Source organism: Nothobranchius furzeri, chromosome 12 (assembly GCF_043380555.1).
Source record: "Nothobranchius furzeri strain GRZ-AD chromosome 12, NfurGRZ-RIMD1, whole genome shotgun sequence".
NCBI classification, from domain to species: Eukaryota; Metazoa; Chordata; class Actinopteri; order Cyprinodontiformes; family Nothobranchiidae; genus Nothobranchius; species Nothobranchius furzeri.
In genome coordinates this window covers 56,263,285-56,286,270 of record NC_091752.1, presented here as the reverse complement: position 1 = coordinate 56,286,270, position 22,986 = coordinate 56,263,285, and the positions used below count along the sequence as shown (strand labels likewise).

The 22,986-nt window shown below is 44.5% G+C and overlaps 1 protein-coding gene across 7 annotated transcripts in view; it reads left to right on the top strand.

The window, feature by feature from the left end:
• cep112 (centrosomal protein 112) overlaps positions 1-22,986 on the top strand; it is a 186,984-nt gene that overhangs the window by 109,382 nt on the left and 54,616 nt on the right. For 6 of the 7 annotated variants that reach the window (XR_011515758.1, XM_070542734.1, XM_070542731.1 and 3 more), the window contains one exon: positions 18,259-18,318. The exons of the other annotated variant lie outside the window; for it this stretch is intronic. Coding sequence is in view for 5 of the 6 variants with exons in the window: in XM_070542734.1 (XP_070398835.1) it covers positions 18,259-18,318 (60 nt within the window). In the remaining variant the exon portion in view is untranslated. The remainder of the gene's footprint in view (positions 1-18,258; positions 18,319-22,986) is intronic. 7 annotated transcript variants of the gene reach the window in all.

The window sequence follows — 22,986 nt, the reverse complement described above, 5'->3', positions numbered from 1 at the left end:
TGGCTCCTTTCGATCTGGAGGAGCAGCGGTTCTACTCCGAGTCCCTCCCGAATGTCCGAGCTCCTCACCCTATCTCTAAGGCTGAGCCCGGCCACCCTACGGAGGAAACTCATTTCGGCCGCTTGTATCCGCGATCTCGTTCTTTCGGTCATTACCCAAAGCTCATGACCATAGGTGAGGATTGGGACGTAGATCGACCGGTAAATCGAGAGCCTGGCTTTCTGGCTCAGCTCCCTCTTCACCACGACAGATCGGCTCAGCGTCCGCATCACTGCAGACGCCGAACCAATCCGCCTGTCGATCTCCCGATCCCTCCTACCCTCACTCGTGAACAAGACCCCGAGATACTTAAACTCCTCCACTTGAGGTAGGACCTCTCCCCCGACCCGGAGGTGGCAAGCCACCCTTTTCCGGTCAAGAACCATGGTCTCAGATTTGGAGGTGCTGATCCTCATCCCAGCCGCTTCACACTCGGCCGCGAACCTACCCAGCAAGAGCTGAAGGTCAGAGCTGGATGAAGCTAGGAGGACCACATCATCCGCAAAAAGCAGAGACGAGATTCTCCTGCCACCAAACTCGACACACTCCACACCACGGCTGTGCCTAGAAATTCTGTCCATAAAGGTAATGAACAGAACCGGTGACATAGGGCAGCCCTGGCGGAGTCCAACCCTCACTGGGAACAGGTCCGACTTACTACCGGCTATGCGGACCAAACTCACGCTCCTCTGGTAAAGGGACTGAATGGCCCTTAACAGAAAGCCACCCACCCCATACTCCTGGAGTGTCCCTCACAGGGTGCCCCTGGGGACACGGTCATAAGCCTTCTCCAAATCCACAAAGCACATGTGGATTGGTTGGGCAAACTCCCATGCCCCCTCCATCACCCTTGCAAGGGTATAGAGCTGGTCCACAGTTCCACGGCCAGGACGAAAACCACATTGCTCCTCCTCTATCTGAGATTCAACTATCGATCGGACCCTCCTCTCCAGTACCTTGGAGTAGACCTTTCCAGGGAGGCTGAGGAGTGTGATCCCCCTATAGTTGGAACACACCCTCAGGTCACCCTTCTTAAAGATGGGGACCACCACCCCGGTCTGCCACTCCCTAGGAACTGCCCCCGATGACCACGCAATGTTGTAGAAACGTGTCAACCATGACAGCCCTACAACATCCATAGCCTTGAGATACCCAGGACGAACCTCATCCGCCCCCGGGGCTCCGCCGCTGTGTAGTTGTTTGACTACCTCAGCAACTTCTGCCCCCGAGATCGGACAGTCCATCCCCAGGCCTCCCAGCTCTGGTTCCTCCTCGGAATGCGCATAGGTGGGATTGAGGAGCTCCTCAAAGTATTCCTTCCACCGTCCGACTATAGCCTCAGTTGACGTCAGCAGCTCCCCATCCCCACTGTAAACAGTGTGAGCGAGTTGCTGCCTTCCTCTCCTGAGGCGCCGGATGTTGTGATGAAATCTAAAATTTTCTGTCAGAATGACGCTGAATTTAGAAATTTTAAGCAAATTTTCTTGTCACAGTTTTGTCACAAAGGGTCTTGTGTCTAGTTAGCATTATTTTTTCTAATTTGAAATGTCTGATTCTCCTTTTTGTTTCCACCCAAAGTTTTTCTAAAGCAGATATTGTTTCTCTGCTTACTGAAAATATCTTCATCCACGTTATTCTGGCACAAAAGCTCAAATACCTTTTTGCACCACTAGATGGCAAGAATGCCGATATGAACAACTTATCAAAATACAGAGAAATAACTTTTTTCTACTTTTCTCCAGAGTTTCCTAGAAATCATATTTATTTTTCATATTATTTACAATTTCCTTTCAGATCATATCCATCTCAGCACATAATCGAAGCCTGAAGGCAACAGAATCAGGATAAATTAAGACAGATTCAGAACAACTGATAAAAACCCGCATCAGTTGTTTTTTTTCTTGTGCACACAGCAACAGGGTGGGTGTTATGGCTGCTATGTCCTATAAATAAAAAAACATTACCTTTTTTCATGCAAATACTATTTTAATTGTTAAATTAATTGGTCAGGGGTAGTTGTTGTCTATGCCTTAGATTTACACCAACTCCTCCTAAAGTTGTCTCACACTTTTCACAATTTCTGACTTACAGAAGCTTAAAGGTGCAATATGTAAACATATAGTGAGAATTTTACAGTGAGAAAATACCAAAAGACTCTAATGTTTCTGTCATTTTCGACAGAAGGTTATAATGAAACATGTTTCATATCCAGCTGGCTGCGGGCATTGTCAGGTTTCTCCTTTGAAAACAAAGGAAGGAGGGACGTAACTACTGTTTACCATCAGTGAGTGTGTGTGTGTGTGAGGGGGGGGGGGGGGGGGACAGTGTTGGGCAAGTTACTTCAAAACTGTAATGCATTATTTATTACTTGTTACCCTCATTTTAAAGTAATTCATTACATTACAATATTACTGATTTTAAAATGTAAGGCATTACACTACTTTTGCATTACTTTAAGTTACTTTCACCGATACAACTTCAATATGAATCTGGTAATCTGACGCTCAGTGAGCTCATGACATATATGTGGAAAGTGATGTGGTGTCTGAGCTAGGGTTGCTGTTAAAAACAGTCAGATATAATAACAGTGCTTTAAAATGACTGTTTATTACATAAAAGCAACAACGATCTGTACTCTCAGCACGCTGCCATCTTATATTAACTGAGCAGGGAGTGAGGTGGTGGGGGCTCCAAGCCTATTTGCCTTGGTCCCCAAATGCCTTGATACGGCCCTGGATGTGGGACTGACTTCTGGGGTGATCTGAGTCTATCACATGTATAAATATTAAATGCTTATATATTATTGCTTTTCACTGGTAAAAATGTGTATTGGGGGTAAATCTACCTACTTTTTTCTTTTTTTCTTGATTTTATTTGAATAATTTCCTGCCCTTTCTCTCTCTAACCTTCCTGCATGCTGCATGTTTTCTCCGTCTTCCAGAAAAAACTGTTTCCTAGATTTCCTACTTTCTAACGATCAGCCAAAGGGATCTCTTCACATGCGCGGCGCTCCAGCAGTAATGAGTTGAAATCACCGGGGCACAGATTATGAACTCAGCTGAGGCAAAGCACGTCAGAAAAGCACAAAATACCAGAGAACATGCGCTGATATGAACGATCGCAAGTGAATTATTTTGTTTTAGTGGAGCGATTTTGTGAATGTTGCAGCGGCCGCGCGCAGGATGCTGCTGAGCCGTTACCGCTGCGTCCTCTCTGCCCGCAAAGCTGAGTCCATAAATGACGTAATATATGCAGATACTGGATCTTTCTTCGGGTTTCCCGCAATTTGAATTTTTAAGGAACACATCTTGATTCTGGGTTTAAAAATGCATTGTAATTACCGCGTTACTGACAATTGTACCAAGTAAATATTACCATTTTCTTTCCCTGTAATGCCTTACATTACCACATTACAGCAAAAAGCAATGCATTACAGTAATTAATTACTTTTGTACCGCATTACTCCCAACACTGGTGGGGGGGGGTCAACCCAGTGAGATACTGGTTTACGTCCCACTGCCTATGTTACTCCTCATGAAAAGTACATAAAGTAAGTGAGTAATGTTTATTTATATAGCACCTTTCACAGAAAATAACAGTGCTTGACAAAAAGCTTCCAATAGACATGAAAAGACTCGGCAGGATTCAAGTTTTCCCTGAAACAGGCCTGAACCAGTTCTTTCTTGTCTTTTGGCTGAAACACGAGTTATCTCATGTATATGTTACTAATCAGATGTTTCAGAGTCTTAAAGTGGTTTTTCTGCTATAGTCTTACTGTCACCAGCGTGAGTTTAGCATCATTTACAGCAGGGTTTCTCAACCTTTTTCAGCTAAACGCCCCCCCCAAGTCATGCTTGACGTCCCTTACTGCCCACCAATGTCCCATGCAGAGAAATGGAAAGTTTTTTGATACAACAATCATAATAAAAAAAAATAATAAATAAACAATTCAGCCTTGAGTTTGAAACTGTTTCATACAAATATGTCATAAAAAAGTATCATAAAAAGTGTTTTTAGCTATTAGCAACAAGATATTGTAGGAAGCTAATAATCCTCGGTCCAGTAAATTCGAGCTTCGAGCAAACATACTGCTAATGCTAACTCTCTTAGAGTGTCTCTCTTTAATTACCTGAAAATAGTTCAGTTCCTTTGAAGCTTTGTCTGGATGCATTTTGGACAAGTGTTCCTTAAGCCGGGAGGGTTTCATTGCTTCGTTTCAAAAAACTTGCTCACAAAGCAGGCACATGGGGAGTTGTGGATTCGTGGGTGAAGGAATAAATCCATACCGAAGGTAGTCCACATTGTACTGTCGACACTTCTTTTTATTCTGAGCCATTGTCTGTTATGAATGTCCTGTATCGCTAGCGCCCACCATTAGCATCTCAGCGCCCCCTTCAGTGGCAAAAAACTTTCACCGCCCCCTTATATAGTCTGAACGCCCACTGGGGGGCGCTACAGCCCCCGTTGAGAAACCCTGATTTACAGCAAACAACAACTGTAAACAGAACTACACAACATTTGGATCAATGTGTCTCCTCATAAATATTCAGCATCTACAGCCCTTTCTTTGCATCTCTATTCAGTTGACATAGATTGTAATTTAAATTTTATTATTTGTTAAAGTAAGTCCGTTTTAATTTGAGAGAAAAAAACAAGAACTTTAAAAACAAGCTGGAAGAGTTGATTGCAGCAGACGTTTGGCTCATTTATTTGGGAACAGAGTTTGAATCATCCTTTAACTTGTTTGGCCCAAAGAAACATCTTTTGTTTGTCATGTGATGCACAAATCCTAGCTAGGCTGTATTTAAGACGCAGGAATCCGTGACCTGCCTTTAATGTGGTGTGACAGATCAGATCTCAATGTTCGACATTTCTATTCATATTTCAAACCACCAGTTGTGATCAGACCAAGATGGACCAAGTGTTTAACATGCAAATTGCTAATGTTCAGTACATACGTTAGCAGCTATCCAATGGATCCAACCCTTTGGGAGCTAGGCCTCTTGCAACTACACCTGTTTGCCACCCAGTTGGAGAGCGCACAGGCTCAAAGGTGTTCATGTGGATCTGTGCTACCATTAGTGCATCTCTGAGACTAAAACTGATTAAAATCATGTCAAATTTCTTTCTAAAAATTGTGAAATTTGTTTTGGCAGGTTGACAAATGTAAAATGGTATATGACCAGTATTTATACAGCCCCTTCTTGAGTCCTAGAACCTCCCAAGGTGCTTTACCAAACAGTCATTCACTTCGGCAAGCACACATTGCTGCCCTCTGCCTTCAAGGATGTAACACTTTTAACATGAGGCCGAGGCTGAAAGCTTCCCTGAAGCAAGCAGGGGGGAAACCCGCTAGTGCTGGCAGCTCTTCTGCTGCCTGCCAATCAAATGAACATGCCGGTTTGAAATCATAATTTTAACCTTTAACTCATTCACTGCCAGCTGTTTCCTGATCAGAAAAGCCCTTCGCTGCCAGTGTTTCTCAGTGTTTTTACTGTTTTTAAGAGCCACCGAACGTCACGCTCTAGGATGATGTTGACGCCAAAACTAACAAAAAAAAGAGTAGACTCACCTCTTACATCAGGAAGAATCCACACGTTTCGAGCGTTATCCGATCTTTAATAATCCGTTGTCAAATTATGATCAGCAGAAGCTTTTCCGGTTCACACCTCACGTTTTTTTCAGCAGCGGCCCAAAACAATCTCCAAACACATGAATTTTCAGCTTCCTGATCATGGGACGTGTGACGTACGCGGATGAAGATCGGCTTCAGAGCTGGGATGTTTGTTCTCACAGTGCAGGGGCTCGTTCCGACACCCACACAGTAAAAAAATGCTACTGACAACTTTAGTCCTCAATGGCAGTTAATGAGTTAATAGAGTTTATGCCACAAACCCCCATTTTGATGCTTCCTGACTTTTTAGCCAGCTGAATCACCTCCAGGTTGCAGTACCGTTTGTATTCTCTTGCATTTTTTCTAAGCTATCATTGCAGGACCTGCCAGGTACAGTGGGGCAAAAAAGTATTTAGTCAAAGTTAAAGTCCCATTAGTTGTCACACACACAGGTGTGTGTGCGAAATTTGTTCTCCGCATTTGACCCATCCCCTGGGGGAGCGGTGAGCTGCAGACACAGCTGCGCTCGGGAACTATTTGGTGGTTTAACCCCCCAATCCAACCCCTTAATGCTGAGTGTCAAGCAGGGAGGCATTGGGTCCCATTTTTTCAAAGTCTTTGGTATGACCCGACCAGGAATCGAACCCCTGATCTCCCAGTCTCAGGGCGGACACTCTACCACTAGGCCACTGAGAAAGGGCTCGCACAGACCTGTAACGTCTTCTTTAAGAAGTTACCTGTATTAATGGCACCTGTTTGAACACATTATCTGTATAATAACGCCTTGGGGTCCTGCCGGAGGAACTGGTGGAGGTGGCTGGGGAGAGGACGGTCTGGAGCTCCCTAGTTGGGATGCTGCCCCCGCGACCCAGACCCGGATAAGCGGAGGAAGACGAGACGAGACAGAAAAACCTCGACCTATATTCGGGTCAATACGGTATTTCGTTACTTTTTTCATTAAAGAATGCAAGAAAAATGGGTTCCCATCTCAATTAAACTTAATTAATTTACTATAAATTACTACAATACTGAAATATAAAGGACTAATGACTGGAACATAGTAAAATGTATGTCCAAATGTTTTTAATAAAACTGAATAATTGAAATAAATGTGCACTTAACAGGAGGAACTACAAACAAGAACGTTACACTAATGTAAATTATTCAAATGCCACTGTGTGATACTTAACAATACTCAACATCCTCACCAGTGTGTGAATGTGTGTGTGAGTGGGTGAATGACTGATAATGTTGTAAAGCGCCTTGGGGTGTTCCAGGACTCTAGATGGCGCTATATCAAATACAGGCCATTTACCATTTAACAAGACCCCAATCTGCTAAAATTCATAATTGCAAATCAAATCACCTACAAAGGCTCCTGGGCCTTTCAATGGTCTCTCAGTCTAGTTAAATTACTGAAATAAATTAAATTTTACAGCTTCACATAATTGTGTGTTTTAGTAGCATCTCTATTGCTGGTAATATAGTAATGGTTAAATAAATAAAATCCTTGAAAATGACACTAGAAGAGGCATTAATCTGATGGAGGACTTAAATTTACTAACTTGGGTCAGACCCAAACACAGAACAGCTGAAGCTGGGTGGCAAAGACACACAGGTAGTTCTAATAACACCTGGTTGTCCATGACGTTTGAGACAGATGCAACCAGTGTTAGAGCGGGACTAAAGAAATGTTCAGAAACAGCTTACAGTTGGATGAGCTAGGAAGGTAGAAGATCGAGACGCCTGAGCGGTGAACAGGTGAGCTGACCTTCGGGACGTCACGCCAAGAAGGGTGCAGCTGCAGATTCACTCCTGCAGCAGCGACTGTGGGTCTGCAGCTGTAGACTATTCATCACGTCTCCCTCGTTCTTCACGGGCCGTGATGCGCTTGAATAAATACATCTGCCTTTTTAGCTCCCAATCAGCTGATGACAGCTTCAATACATCGCTCTACTGAATTAGTAACGCACGCCTTTTCTCATCCGTAACGGAAACGGTGTTATGATAAAAGAAGATGGTAATTAATTAGATTACTCGTTACTGAACTGCATTATTTCCATCACTGCATCTCAATGATAATATTATGCCTATCTTTGCCCTGAAAGGTGTAAAATAGCATCAAGCCATTACGAGGAACTCATATTTCAAGTATGATACTCAGTAAGGCAGCACAATACATCACAAATAAATTGTTATCGCAATATCAGCATTCACAATATGCATATCACAAAGAACAGATAAATATTGCAATGAGTGGTCATCTCAAATGTTTGCTACTCATAACGCATTATGTCAATCAAACGGAAGCATCATGTTTTTTAACAAATCAAACAGAGCTCTTCACCCATTTGGCCAATTGGGTGGGTTCTCATAGTGTAGATGCCCGCCCCCAAGGCAGACGGCACTTAATTTTGATGGTTAGCAAACACCTGAGTTAGCTTTGTTCTGCTTTTCCCGGGATCCACTGATTGCCTTTTCTTGTACGTTTTCTTTTTCCCTTTCCTCACATCTTTTGCTTTTCTCATTTTTATGATTTTTTTGTCATTTTTTTTATTTCTTTGTTTTTGATTATTTTTGTTCCTGAGTTAAGTTTTTATTTATCGCAAGTACTATTGTCATTGCAATGTTAGTCAGTGTTATCGCATATCGCAAGTTTTCCTAATATCGTGCAGCCCGAGTACTTAGACATGGTAGTAAATATTGTCAAAATAAGACTTGTTTTTTTTTTAAAGTGAGTTCTATTCATTATTTGTTACCAGGCCAATCATCAGTCAAAGACCTGTTCTTCACAAAAGCCATCGTAGGAGTAATTGATCGTCTCTTCCAGAGTATCTACAGAAATGTAAAGGCGAATAGCAGGGACTGGGACCAAAATTCGGCCCTGGTAGTTTTACGAACCATCGGCCCTCAGTCGGCCCTCCCCATTGGGAGAGCGGTGGGGGTGGGGGGTGTTGCTGCCCGCGGACTCATCTCTAGGCCGAATGTGAGATCTAATATGGACTGGGACTGTTAAATTACAAGCAGGGCCAGACCGCTGCGACCGGGAGCCCTGGCCTTCCAGATCAGCTCATTCTCCACGGGCGGAGATCAGCGGGACATTAGCTACATGCTAACACGGAAAACAACTCCTACGTCATCGCTCTACTGCGTTTTTCTTGCTAAAAATGTTTGGAAAAACTCTGTTGGTTTCGGGTTGCCATGTAGCTAATGTTCTGCAGATCACCAGCTGTGGAGTAGTGTCGGCCCAAGCTGGGCAAACAGCCCACTTGGCTAAGCGGCCCACCGGGACAGTGCCAGATAGGCCAGTCCAGCCATGTTTTAGTTTGATCTTGGTGAAGACCAGCTCTTTTGTTCAGATTGGTCTGGTTGGTGGTTTCACGTTTGATTTTGGTTTGGATCAAACAGAAACGTCTGGAAGTTAGTTATAAAAGCACTTTGAAACTTTGTCCATGACTGGAGCATAAAAGGTCTCGTGTTTTTGGAGTTTAAGTTTTTATAGTAACTTACAGCTACCATCCATATTGATCCAATCAATTGATCCTGACCCCCTGAGACATTCGCTTCTTCAGCCAGAAGATGGTGGTACGAGGTTGTTGTCATTGCTGTCGTCATAGGTATGTCTGCTCTCTTCTCGCCACAGCTGACTTATTAGTTTGGTCTTCTGCCATTTGGAGATAGACCAAATCATATTATTCTGTCGGTCATGGATTAAGTGAGGAGGAGAGAAACACTAGCTGGGGGATGATCAAAGCCTCACATTCACCTCACACTGAAAGAGAAACTCAGAGACAATGAGACAGAGAGGAGGTGAGGCGAGGAATCTGAATTTAGCGGAAAAAGAAACTTTAAGATGTTTGTTTGTTCGAAGGCATTCTGATTATTTGATCTTGGTGTCTAAATCTGGGTTCATGTGGTGCTTGGTGGCTGTGCATTAAAGACTTTGTTTATGTTTGTATGAACGCACGCTCAGACATATGTGATCCTATTCATCTCCTCAGCGCACCATAAGGCCCGACGGCACAGAGAGAGGGGAGGAAAAAAGAGAGAGTGAGTCACCCAGCAGATGAAAGAGTCAAGTAAAGGCTCTGCTGTCTCCCCCCCCCCAAAAAAAAACATCACAGCTCCCTTGCTCACTTTTTGAAGTCATCCAAGAGGAGGGAGGGAAGTGACACACTTTCTCAATCGCATTAAGACATGGCGTCAGGCAGCTCCCATCTTGTTGCACGCTACAGATTACACTTTTTTTTTGAAGTGGAGTTTTAAGTGGGACATGATGATATTGAGCTTTTTTTTTTGGGCGGTTGAGTTCTGAAGCCATCTGAAAATCTATTTGCATCTGAACATTTCTGATCAGAGCAGGGATTGAGTCGATATAAAAAAAGGCTCTGGGTTCTGCTCAGACACAAAACTACACGTACGTTGCTATTAAAGCTTAGCAAAGCAGAAATCATGACTCTGACACTTTTGAATGTCTGTCCACCTGCTTAAGTTAAAGCAGCCTCTGATTCAGCAGTGAGCATGTAAAGCCCCGAGCAAACTCCCAGCTCTGACCTTCTGATGTGGGTTCCATGCTAAGCCCTTTTACTCAGATGTTAATGGATGTAATTGGTTTTCTGATATCAAGAAGTGCCTGCGTATAATCACTGAATATTTGGTATGTGGTGCACGCATTTGATGTATGTTTAGCCGTGCTTGCCTGCTTATGTGTGCAGCCATGATGCATTATTTCTCTATTTTGTGGGATGCAGCCCTGATGCTGAGCAGCGTGGATGAAGAGAATCACTACTGACAGGCATTGATGGCAAAACTGTGAAATGGAAATAAAGCCTCTTGTCATTACAGCTTCGCCTCTCTCGCTTGCACGCTCTCACTCGCACACATACAAATAGATGCTGAAAGACACACGATCAAGACAGAGATGATTACAGACAAACGAGCAAATAGCATCTCCCAGCTCTCCCTCGCAAGCAGATTGAACTCAAATTGTTACGAGAGACGTGCGTGGTGAACAGAGAGTCATTTTCAGTGCTTACAAACACTTCTGCCGCTGTTACTGAGCTTTGTGAGTCAACGAATACCAGCCTCTCTTTTGAATCTGGATTTTTGTTTTGTTTTTAAGAAGTAAACCTCATAAATCAACTCACTAGGGAGTAACAAATGGCTTGTTGTGTGTACGTTGAAGCTAGCAGCTGTAAAATAAGTTTACGGTGTTCTCTTATAAACATGGTTGCAGTTATGTTGTCATAAGCTGTCATTTGTTTTTGTGTTTTTGAAAAGATTTTATTCTTATATCAGAAAGTCTTCAGTATAATTTTCCAGCTTTGCAAGAGTTCAATTCAGTTCAATTCAATTTATTTATATAGACGAATCGTCTCAAGGCACTTCACAAAGTAAACGTTCCAGTACAGTTCAGTTCATCCTAGCATCAGAGTCTTTATGGCAATCCTCATACTAAGCAAGCATGTAGCGACAGTGGAGAGGAAAACTCCCTTTTAACAGGAAGAAACCTCCAGAGGATCCTGGCTCAGTATAAGCAGCCATCCGCCATGACTCACTGGGGATGGAGCAGACACACGCACCCCCCCCCCCCCACCCCACCCCTGCCCACAAACCCACACACCAAGTAGTGTTTCTATAGCTATATTGTGATTTCTTAGTATATTTTTTATTTAGGAAGAGATAAACATTTTTGTTTTTGTCTTTATCTTAGTGAATCTATTAGGGATGCACATTTCCCCAAATTTCTTTAACCGGCTATTGACGCCCCTTAACGGATAATAGCTGCTTAACCGGAAACCAACTCCCACCCCTGATGCACACAAACATTTGCCTCCGCTCTATAAATAATATCGCTATTTCCATCTACTCTTTTTAATATAATTCTAATTCCCAACTAAAGTCCCACACTCGTTACATATATGAACAAAAAGTAAAGAGAGAGTGGGATGACAGCTGGAATGTCCGTCAGACTCGGCACTTGTTGCGCAGTGGACCGTCTGGCATCAAATACGCAGCGCTGTTTGCGATTGCGTGCTTATAAGCGCATTCTGGAGGCCATGTTTTTTTTTTTTTTAGAAAAAGTTTTCTTACATTGAATTAAATAATTACACTGACATTTCTTTATTTTACTAGACCAATAAGGAGTCAGACGCAAGCAGGAGCGTCACGGCACACTGACCTTTTTCTGTTCTCAGGTCAGTTTGCTGCGCCATGTTCTGCCAGGCTCATCATGTGAGGCTTATTGTGTTCCAAGAATGAAATAACTAAGAATAAACTGCCTCTTTGCTAACAGCTTCGTGTTTGAGCACTTTTGTTTGGTCATGTGACGAGCTTATTTCTTCTTCTGCGGTCGCCCAGCAAACATATTTGATAGTGGTGCTCTAGTGGCACAAAATATTTTGCGCCCAGTGCAGCAGAAGAACTTGAAGCAGTTAACCGGGCAAAACTATTTTAACCGGTTACAACATTAATGGCAATTAACTGGTTAACTACGTACATTCCTAGAATAATTAATTCTACAGGTAAACTAGTAGTAGCAAATTCTATGTTAAAGAAGGTAAACTGTACCAGGAGATATGTTCAGCTTTTGGACAGTCTAAGATAGTCTTATGATGAAGTTACTGCAGTTTTGTCAAATCTTAAAGATAATGTTATGTTCGTGCTCAGTCAGCGTTCAGTTTAATCTAATCAGTTATAAATGGCTCAGCTAGTTTAGCCCATTTTCTGTGAAACTAACAAAGCCATGTCCGTTTTTGAGTTTTGCCTATTGAGATCAACTGTTGCTGCCTTATTGAACCAGGTTGACTTCAGAGGTTAGTCATTTATAGATGTGCATCCAGTCATTTTGGCATTTAATTTTTTTTTTTTTTTTGGCGTCTGGAAAAACATCTCCTTCTGCCCCCCTTTATTTGACTTTCTGCCCCCTTTTTTTTGGTCCAAGATCATTACTGGGCTGGCCCTATTAAACACGTTCTACACCCCTGCTCAGTAGACTTAATGAAGTATTTTTAAGCCAGTAAAAAAATGACTGAAACACAAATATACATATTTGGCATTATTGACCAATATCTTTGATTTAATGTATTTGTTTAGAACATCAAGATGCATTGCAGTGAACATTATAATAAAGTACATTTTCTAGGGCAGAGAGGAGACAACCCATAGAAGCACTGATTTGATCTCATTTCAAAGAATAGAACAGGTCAGATGCACCTAATAAATAAAATTACTAACATAAACTCAGGAATCTGCTTCTTAGCTTCATTGTTCTGGTGCTGGAAATATCACTAATGCGGATCAAAGGAGATACACAGATGAATGCACCTCCTATTTATTATTTGGAAATTGGAAGACAAGTCGGTCTTCCCTACATTTACTGCAGAGGCAGAGATTTTTTCTATTGATACACAAATTTACAGAATCATTTTAAATTTTAATAGGGGAAGGCATGCAGGAGGGAGCGGTAAAATACAGGGGGTCCCCAGCAAAATTAAGAAACTTAACGAGTCTGATGAAACCCGCTGATTTTCCATCAGGCAGTCACGGGGCAGCTCCAACAACCCAGTGGCTATGCAAACTAGCAATGGGTCAAGGTTATCGAACTCAGTCCGGTTCGGCAAAGAGTGAACGAGGCAAAGTCGTGTTCTGCTTAAGAAGAAGTTTTATTTTTCCGCTTCAGCAGTGTCCAACGTGTTTTTACGCTTTCTCCGAGACATGTCACGTCGCTAAGTTGTTAGCGCTGCGCGCTAACACGTCAATAGTGCAGCGTAGCCTGCTGAAGGTTTTAAGGGTTCAGATGAAGACACCTGACCTCTCACGCTGCTCACACATTGATCATAAGCTGTCGCTGTTGCGCTCACATCGTAATACAGTATTAGATGCAGTTAAAGTCAGAAATGCAAAACAATCAATTTTACATAAATAAGTAATGCTTAGCCTGGCGGGGGGAGGAAAACCTGGCGGGCCGCAAGGCTAGTGAGCACTGGGGGAAACCCTGCCAAGATCGTCAACACTCATCTATCTTAATGCTATTGAAACACATAAACCAAAAAGCATTATGTCCACTGCTACCTTTCTAATTTGAACTTAGTAACGTATGTTGTAACCACCTTGCCCTGCCTCCTCCTTTCTGCCTGCCGGCTGTGATCACAAGCAACAACAGAGTAGTTCCCGCTGCTTCTTCAGGAAATAGCGCAAAAAATAAAAAAATTAATTAATTAAACTTGGAATCTTGTAGGCGTGGCGCTGGGATTTCAGCCGTGGCGCGCCGCCACGGTTACGCCTATGTAAGGGAAACACTGCTCCTACACCTGTCTCCTGCATTAGCTTCTGATGGGAAATAGATGGCAAAACTCTAGGATTAGAAAATCCTGAAGGATCTACGTCACACTGTCGTTTAACAACCATGGACTCTCCCATCTTGTCTTGTGACGGGGATGGCTGTTGCTTCCAGGAAACAACAGAGAACGTCTCGGCTAGTTGAAGATAACCATTAGCATTTGCAGCTCTACCACACAGCAGAAGCTCCTCCAGGCTTGTGTTATTTGTGGAGATAAAACATCCACGTTGCAAGTCAGTGGTAGCGTCATGTTGAATTCCAGTCCATGGCGAGATGTCCTGATATCAGGAAATATGACTCCAAATCCTGCCATCTGTGATATGGCTCACTTCTAGTTCCTGGAAACGGTGCACCGGTGCCGCGCGCGTCTGATCTGATCTGATACTGATATTGAAATTACACACATTACAGCTGCTATAGGAAATCTGGAAAACAAATTAGCCAAAAACATTCTGTCATGCCTCTTAACAAGGTTCTAACATAGTATAGCTATAAATATATTGTGGAGATTAAAAAATCATAACAAAATTCATAAAGTGGTTCTCTTGCATGTGTCTAAAAACCTCAGATTCGTTACAACAGCTTTAATTCACTAATGACAATACATTAGTGGCATCCTTCTGGAATCGGGTTGACTGCAAAGGTTAATCAGCTGTAGATGAATATTTAATGATGTTCCTTTTGTGAGTTTCATCCAGTTGTTGTGTGGTTCATTTAATCATTTTTTAAATATCTGAATAAACTATTTATTTTTGGCCAGGTGGCAAAATTCAAGATGTATTGAAGCACTAGTGTTTGGTTTCTACCAGTGGAAACGATCTCACCCATAGGTTGGCATGTGTTGACACATGTCTTCACTGAGAAATTCTTACCCTGGTTTCCTTCTAGATTTAGCAACAATACAGGAAACCATTCCTGGAACACCAGTCCTCGCTCCAAACAGCTAAAGATCAAAGTCAGGCGACCTTTTCGTTACCTGTGGTTAGCGGGGCGGGTGTTACTCTGCCTATTGCAACTCCTGTCAGTCTTTTTCTAGTGTACCCTTTTGTGTGTGTGTGTGTGTGTGTGTGTGTGTGTGTGTGTGTGTGTGTGTGTGTGTGTGTGTGTGTGTGTGTGGGTGGGTGGGTGGGTGGGTGCGTGCGTGGCCTGGTTCGCACTGCAGATTATTAATTAAGTTTTGGTAAGCGGTGGATGCCTTGGCTTCAGATCTGCTTCCACACTATTTCTGACACACATGCACAGAGTGTCTGTACACACACACACACACACACACACACACACACACACACACACACACACACACACACACACACACACATCAAAGCAGCTGCACTCCACACCGCTAGGATTAAGAGGCGATTGAAGAGCCTGATACAGCCTCAAAGTGCCTTCAGCAGAAAAATGCCTTTGGCAGGACGCAGGTAGTCTCTTTGAAAATTCCTTACACACACATGCACACACACATATGGCCGGGCTTTTCATGCAGCTCTGTTCCTCTGCCCCACAGTCCAGTGGGGCTTTTGTCCTTGTGTGTACTGTCCATATCTTCATGTACTTCCAGCCATTTTTAAACGTGTGTTTAGATGCTTTGGCTGTATTATTTATGATGTTGTACAATGCTTTCTGCTGAATTCCCCTGAGTGGCTGTTGGTAAAAGGAATAGGCTAGTAGCTGCCTCTTTATGTTTTTATGAAACATCTGAGCCCGCCTGCGTGCCGGTGTGGCAGAACACCTCCATGAATGCATCGGTATGTGAAGTCTAAGCCATGTACAGTACGACACACCTCAGTAAACCCCCGTATCATCAGGGGCAAGGATGAAGCACAACCTGTATGTTAACGTTTTACTACTGAGCCACGTTATCAACTTAGTCCTTCTAAATAAAAAAAACTTTCTGCTGAGCTATGAGCCAAAGCGGCACAGAACAAATGCAGCCCTGCCACAGCTAAAGGAAACAAACGAGTGAGCATTGGAGGAGTGATTCTCCATTTGCTCCCCTCCTGTCCCACACACAGCCCCTTTTCTCCTCCTTTCTACACCCTTCTTTGTCATCAGCTACAGCGGGGCCCCTAGGGACGAGCAGACCGCCACTCAAAGAGTCCTGGCACAGGAAGACAGGCCCGTATCCATGGTGATGGCTCTGTGTATCCGTGGTGACAACTGTGTCCGTTCAGAGCGGACAGCGGTGTTTGTCAGGAAGTGTTTGGATTGGATGCATAGCCCAAATGGAGCTCAGGTGTTGATGGGGGTGGGGGGGTTTAATGGAGCAGTGTTTGTTCTTGACTTGAATGTCTGTCGGGGGCTGTCGGGATGTAAAGCCTGGTTTATGCTTCTCCGTCAGCTCCACAAGGGACAGACACGCACGGATTGATGGAAGCGTTTTGCTCTTTTACTTCTCCGTCTCCTGGAGAGTGTTGCAAAGCAATTGCCCGGCAGGACAACAGAGGGCGTAGCGCTGTTCTGTGATATCCTGTCATGTATCGGTCCAAGATCGTGTGTTTATATTGTGTTTTTTTGTGTGTATAAGAGACTTTTAACACAAACATATTTGTCTCTCATTCTCCCACCGCTTCATGCGCTCCCCACCTCTAAACCCACATTTCCTGTCATTTCCGTCCACAAATAAAATGCTTGCTGCGCATCTTTTCACTCCTCCAGTCACGGGAGGATGAAACGTTCATATTTTTAGAGTTTTTTCGCGAGGTATTCTTCAAGCTGCTCCGTGTCTGCCGCTAGTTATCCTCGGCTCTCTTTGCAATGGCGGCGCTGTAAACAACAGCGGCGTCCTGACCAATCACAAGCTTGTGTCATCCGTCTCGTTCGACGGATGTTTAAAAAAGTGGGCTCGACTCCGTACGTACTTGCGTGCCCTACGCAAGGATGGATAATGGCGTTGCGTGTCTCCGCACTGACGCAGACGGAGAAGCATAAATCAGGCTTAAGACTTAAGGGTGACTGTGTGTGTTTTACCACTAAAAAAGAAAATTTGATGTGGAATAAAAATGTATCCATGTATCTATGACCCTGACGATCATGTCAGCAGCTGTTAGTGGGATATAAAAATGCTGATTTTGTTACTAAATGATGAGGGAATGGAAGTCCTTGTTAATTTAAAACACTCCTCTAACCCACATGGAACCGCTCCTGACCACATACCCACCACTGCTGTGTGAAGGAAAGACGAACCAGTAGCTCACTGGGCTGCGTCTGTTGGTAGCAAAATACAAAAAGCTGCCGAAGACTTTTGCAAGGATGTGTAATCTCCTCACCAGTCAAGAGTCTAACTGGTGTTGAGATCTTTAATATGATGAAAATAATTAAGACATCTGGAAATCATCCAGGTTTAGTTTTAGAGTTGGACAGTGGGAGTGGTTAGAGACTACACTGTGTTTGACGTTCAGACAGGTACGACCCGGCCATGTGTGAAACGTCTTGTAGAAGTGTCATGATCATCATTTCATTATGCTTCCAACGGAAAAGTTTTAGTCACAGCTCACTGAGATGGTAATGTCGTGATGGGTTGTCAGCATCAGTACTAACACCACCTACTGATCTAAGGTGTGTTTTCAGTGTTTCGTTGGGATTTCGGCTATTTGTCTGGATGCAGATTTGTTTTCTAATGATGGAAAGATATCATTTTGAAGATATCAGCAGTGATTCAGAGTCTGGATAAAACTCAACAACACCTTTTTTAGTACTTTAATCATGTTGATCTGAGTCTGCTGTCCAGCCTCTTTTCAAACTTTCACAGCTGACATTTGTTATCCATCCAGAAACAACAAAAGAGAAGAGCAGAACTTAAATGTCCCATCTGCATTCAGTCCATTCCGTCTCCACCCCGCTGAGTCCTGCAGCTTCTCCCCATCATCTCTTTTTTCCCCACTCTGGCTAATTGGCCGCAGCATTTTAATTCACCCCTCCATTCTTGTTAAGTGATGAATTGTTGGTTGGAGATCAAAGTAGATCAGCACCCCAATGTGCGCCGTGCTCGTCACTACTTGCTAGTACTTGTGAGCATGGAGGCTGGCCCGGTGCCAAGGGGCCACAGGCCTGAACCACAGGGACATGTTGCCAGAAGGCAGAGGTCATCACAAGTGTGTGTGTGTGTGTGTTGGTGTGTGTGAGAATGGTTAGGCTGGGAGGATGAAATGTCTCTGCACTTCCTAACAGGAGATTGAGTTTCACCTCTCTGTTGTGTCTCTTTGTATCCACCTGTCTGCATATCTCTTTCTCACACCCTCCCCTCTCTTCCTCCTTGTTGCAGGCCAACAGCAGGTTGAAGCAGATTGAGGAGTACAGTCAGAGGCTTGCTAAGTCTGCCCAGGTAATCAGTCTTCTCCTCTGTCCTTTTCTTCCTTTTTAAAAAAGTAACATCACTGTTTTTTTTTTGTTTTTTTTGTGTGTGGGGGGGGGGGGGGGGGGGGATTATGACACGTCTCTAAACAAAGTAAAATTTTCTAGTGCAAAGAGGAGACAACCCATAGAACAACTGATTTGATCTCATTTCAGAGAAAAATAGAACAGGTCAGATGCGCCTCATACATAAAATCACTAACAAACTCAGGAATCTGTTTCTTTGCTTCACTGTTCAGGTGCTGAGAATATCACTAATGCGGATCATAGGAGAAACACAGATGAATGCACCTCTTATTTATTATTTAGAGACTACATTTACTGCAGCTGGCAGAGGCAGAGATTGTTTCTGTTGATACACAAATTTACAGAATCATTTTAATTTTAATAGGGGAAGACTGCAGGAGGGAGCGGTAAAATACAGGGGGTCCCCAGCAAAAACAAGAGACTTTACGAGTCTGATGAAACCCGCTGGTTTTCCATCAGGCAGTCACGGGGCAGCTCCAACGACCCAGTGGCTGTGATGGGTCAATGTTATCGAGCTCAGCCCGGCTCGGCAGAGGGTGAACGAGCCGAGGCGACATCGTGCTCTGCTTAAGAAGAAGTGTTATTTTCCCGCTTCAGAAGAAGCATCCAACGTGTTTTTACGCTTTCTTCGAGACATGTCACGTCGCTAAGTTGTTAGCGCCGCACGCTAACACATCAATAGTGCAGCGTAGCCTGCTGGAGGTTTTAAGGGTTCAGATGAAACACCCGACCTCTCACGCTGCTCACACATCGATCTTAAGTTGTCGCTGTTGCGCTCACGCCGTAATACAGTATTAGATGCGGTTAAAGTCAGACATGAAAAAATAAATACATTTTACATGAATAAGTGATGCTTAGCCTGGTGGGCGGAGGAAACCCTGTCAAGATCGTCATCACTCGTTTATCTTAATGCTATTGAAACATGTAAACCAAAAGGCATTATATCCACTGCTATCTTTCTAATTTTAAACTCAGTAACTTATGCTGTAACTTCACCTTGCCCTGCCTGCTCCTCCTTGCTGCTGCCGGCTGTGATCACAAGCGACAACATAGTAGTTCCCGCTGCTTCTTCGGGAAACGGCACAAAAAAAAACCTTGGGATCTTGTAGGCGTGGCGGTGGGATTTCAGCCGTGGTGGGCCGCCACGGCTACGCCTATGTAAGGGAAACCCTGCAGCAAACTACAGTTCAGACTACCCACCCTTTTTGGAGACATTGGAGGGGGTGCTGGAAAGCGCTCCTTCCAGTGACTCCCTCGTTCTGCTGGGGGACTTTAACGCTCACGTGGGCAACGACAGTGAGATCTGGAGAGGTGTGATTGGGAGGAACGCCCCCCCTGATCTGAATTTGTGTGGTGTTTTGTTATTGGACTTCTGTGCCAGTCATGGATTGTCCATAATGAACACCATGTTCAGACATAAAGGTGTCCATATGTGCTCTTGGCACCAGAATACCTTACGCCGGGGACACACCGGCCGCGGAAGCGCCGCGAAGCGCCATGACAATGGGACCGCCTTCATTCGACGCCCTTGTTAAGCTATTCTATAGACCACATGGGCCGCCAAAGCGCAGCGAATCGCCTTGCGCCGGCGCGTGCCGGCACTCCAGCCCGCGCCATGCAGCGATCATTTCGACGTCGGCTCTATTTTTTTCTCGAGCCGCGGGTGAATCGCGTCATTTCTGGCAGGAAGTCAAACCTAGACATAAGAGGCAGGCCGGTAAAGTTAACAAAATAAAGCATTTCAAAATAAAATTCCGCAGTAGTCAAATGTGTTCATAATCAGACACTGCAGAAAAACCACACGAACACACACACACATACACACACATCGAACTTGTGTGCGTGGGTGACCACGTGAAGGGGCGGGTGGTTTTGAGTGTCTTTACTGGAGCAAACAGGACAGAGAGGCAGAAAGTCTGAGGCAAGCAGTTAAGATGGATGACTTTAAATTAGTTATGGAAGGTGAGAAACACAAGGAGCTGTACGACCCCCGAAAAACATGATTATTTACGTACCCATTTCGGAAGAAACTGCTAGGATACAGCTGCAGAATTGGAGCCGGTTCCAAGAGATTCAACTGGCAGAAACAACTCATACCATAGGTTCACACACACACACACACACACACTCAAACGTAGAGGAAAAGAGCTGAGAAAAGGCAGAGAGGAAATGGAGGACACCAAGTGTTTAAAAGAAAAACTACAGCTGAGCCGATGCGCGCCTCGACTGGGGCGCGTCTGATCTGAACTGAGGAGCGGCGAGCAGCGGCCGAATTTCGTGAGCGATTCGCTTCTCGGCGCTTCCGCGGCCGGTGTGTCCCCGGCGTTAGGCTGCAGCTCGATGATCGACTTTGTTGTTGTTTCATCTGACCTGTGGCCGCATGTCTTGGACACTCGGGTGAAGAGAGGGGCGGAGCTGTCAACTGACCCCTACCTGGTGGTGAGTTGGCTCAGATGGTGGGGGAGGTTGCCAGTCAGACCAGGCAGACCCAAACATATTGTGAGAGTCTGCTGGGAACGTCTGGCAGAGTCTCCTGTCAGAAGGAGCTTCAAATCCCACCTCCGACAGAACTTCCAAAATGTTCTGGGGGAGGCGGCGGACATTGAGTCTGAATGGACCCTGTTCCATGCCTCCATTGTTGAGGCGGCCGACCGGAGCTGTGGTCGCAGGATCGTTAGTGCCTGTTGTGGTGGCAACCCTGAACCCGCTGCGCTGGTGGACACTGGCGGTTAGGGATGCTGCCAAGCTAAAGAAAGAGTCCAGTCAGGTATTTTTGGCCTGTGGGACTCCAGAGGCAGCTGACGGCTACCAGCAGTCCAAGCGGAACGCGGCTTGGGTGGTCGCCAAGGCAAAAACCCGGGCATGGAAGGAGTTTGGTGAGACCATGGAGCAAGATTTTCATACGGCTTCGAGGAGATTCTGGTCCACCATCCGGCACCTCAGGGGGGAGAAAGCAGTGCGCTACCAACACTATCGATAGTGGGGACGGTGTGCTGCTGACCTGTACTCAGGACGTTGTGGATCGGTGGGCAAAATACTTTGAAGACCTCCTCAATCCCACCGACACGTCTTCCAGTGAGGAAGCGGAGTCTGGGGTTCAGGAAGGTTGATTACACACATCTGGACATGAATGCGGACGTGACTGAGCACATGGGCATTCTCTATAATTGGCGTGACAATATCAGTGATGTCATGAGCATATCTCCGAGCATGTGGGCGGGGCAAACGACGCTCAGAGAAGTCTGGTGTCTCCCTTAAATTAAACAAAGGCGGCCGTGAACAGTGTTGCTTTCGGAGACTGACTCTGATATGCCCTGCTGTGTCTGTCCAGGCGCAGCTCTAACTGGCTGTATGGTAGGGTGTGTGTGTGGGCTCCTCAGAGAGAGACACAGAAAAAGAGAGAGCTTCAGCCAGAGGCATGTTTCCTCCTCCGTATGAATTTCGCATTCAGAAAGCCCCCATTGGCTGATTCTATCTGCCAATTGGAGGCTCCCCCAATGGTGGGTGTGAATTTGAGCTATCGAATCAATTGGCAGTGGGTGTGTTGGACCAGTTCAGCCCAAAGCACACTGCCTTGGCAAGAGGGCTGGAAAAAAGGACTGGTTGCATGCGAGAAAAATCCAGGCTATGTGGATGTGAACACTCTCCACCCAGTCTGGGCAGAGTAGAGCGGGGTCTCGTGTGGAAGCTCTATTAGTAACACTTCAAGCACCTTCGTAACCCAATTTACTACAATTAAATTGAAGTCTTTTCAACATTTTCAAGCACTCCAAGATATGAGAAGTATGTTTACAGTTGGTATGTAATTAGTGTTCAGATTTTGTGTTACATCCAGAATTATTCCTTCATCAGTTATAATATCCTCAGCATTAAACCAACCCATAACCTTGTACTGAATTTAACTTGCTTTTCAAAGGATTCAGGTTCTAACCAGATTCATTAGATCACGCTTGGACCAGTCAGAGTGTGCTGGCAGCTACCACTGGGTTTTAGGTGTCCACGTCAGAGGCCTGAGTAGCTTAACTGTTGGTGCTTTGTTCATCTGGGTTGTTGAAGTTCTCTTGTGGCTGATTGACAAATGCTTCATTCAAACATTTTAGTTGTTCTTTTTCTTTTCTTTCGAATTTGTAAAGACTTCTCTCTGTAGCCTCTTTTAGAAAACAAGGCCGCCAATTTGTCACATCTGAGAGGCTCAGGCCGTTCATAAGTGGTCAGACCGTGGCGGTAATGTGGAGTAATCGTGTCCGTTTTACAAAGGATTACGCAGTGGCGGTATAAAGTGGGTATGGGGGTGGTTCCTGTGCTGCCATGGACTTCCGTTTATCTTGGATATAACTTGCTTTCTATTGCGATTGAAGCTGCGTTCATGAAGTTTTTTAACAAGTCGCTCCTAAAGATGGCTGTCCCCCACAGTCCCCATGCAGTCTTTGTTGATCTGAGCTCCAGCTCTAACGGATAAAGCTCCTGGAGCGCTGCACCACTCTAGTTCATAATCTCAGTTGGTCCGGTTAACAAACGTGAAACTTACTGCCTGTGTTTACTTTTATTTTTAACATACACTCATGTAAAGGATTATTAGGAACACCACACTAATATGGTGTTTGACCCCCTT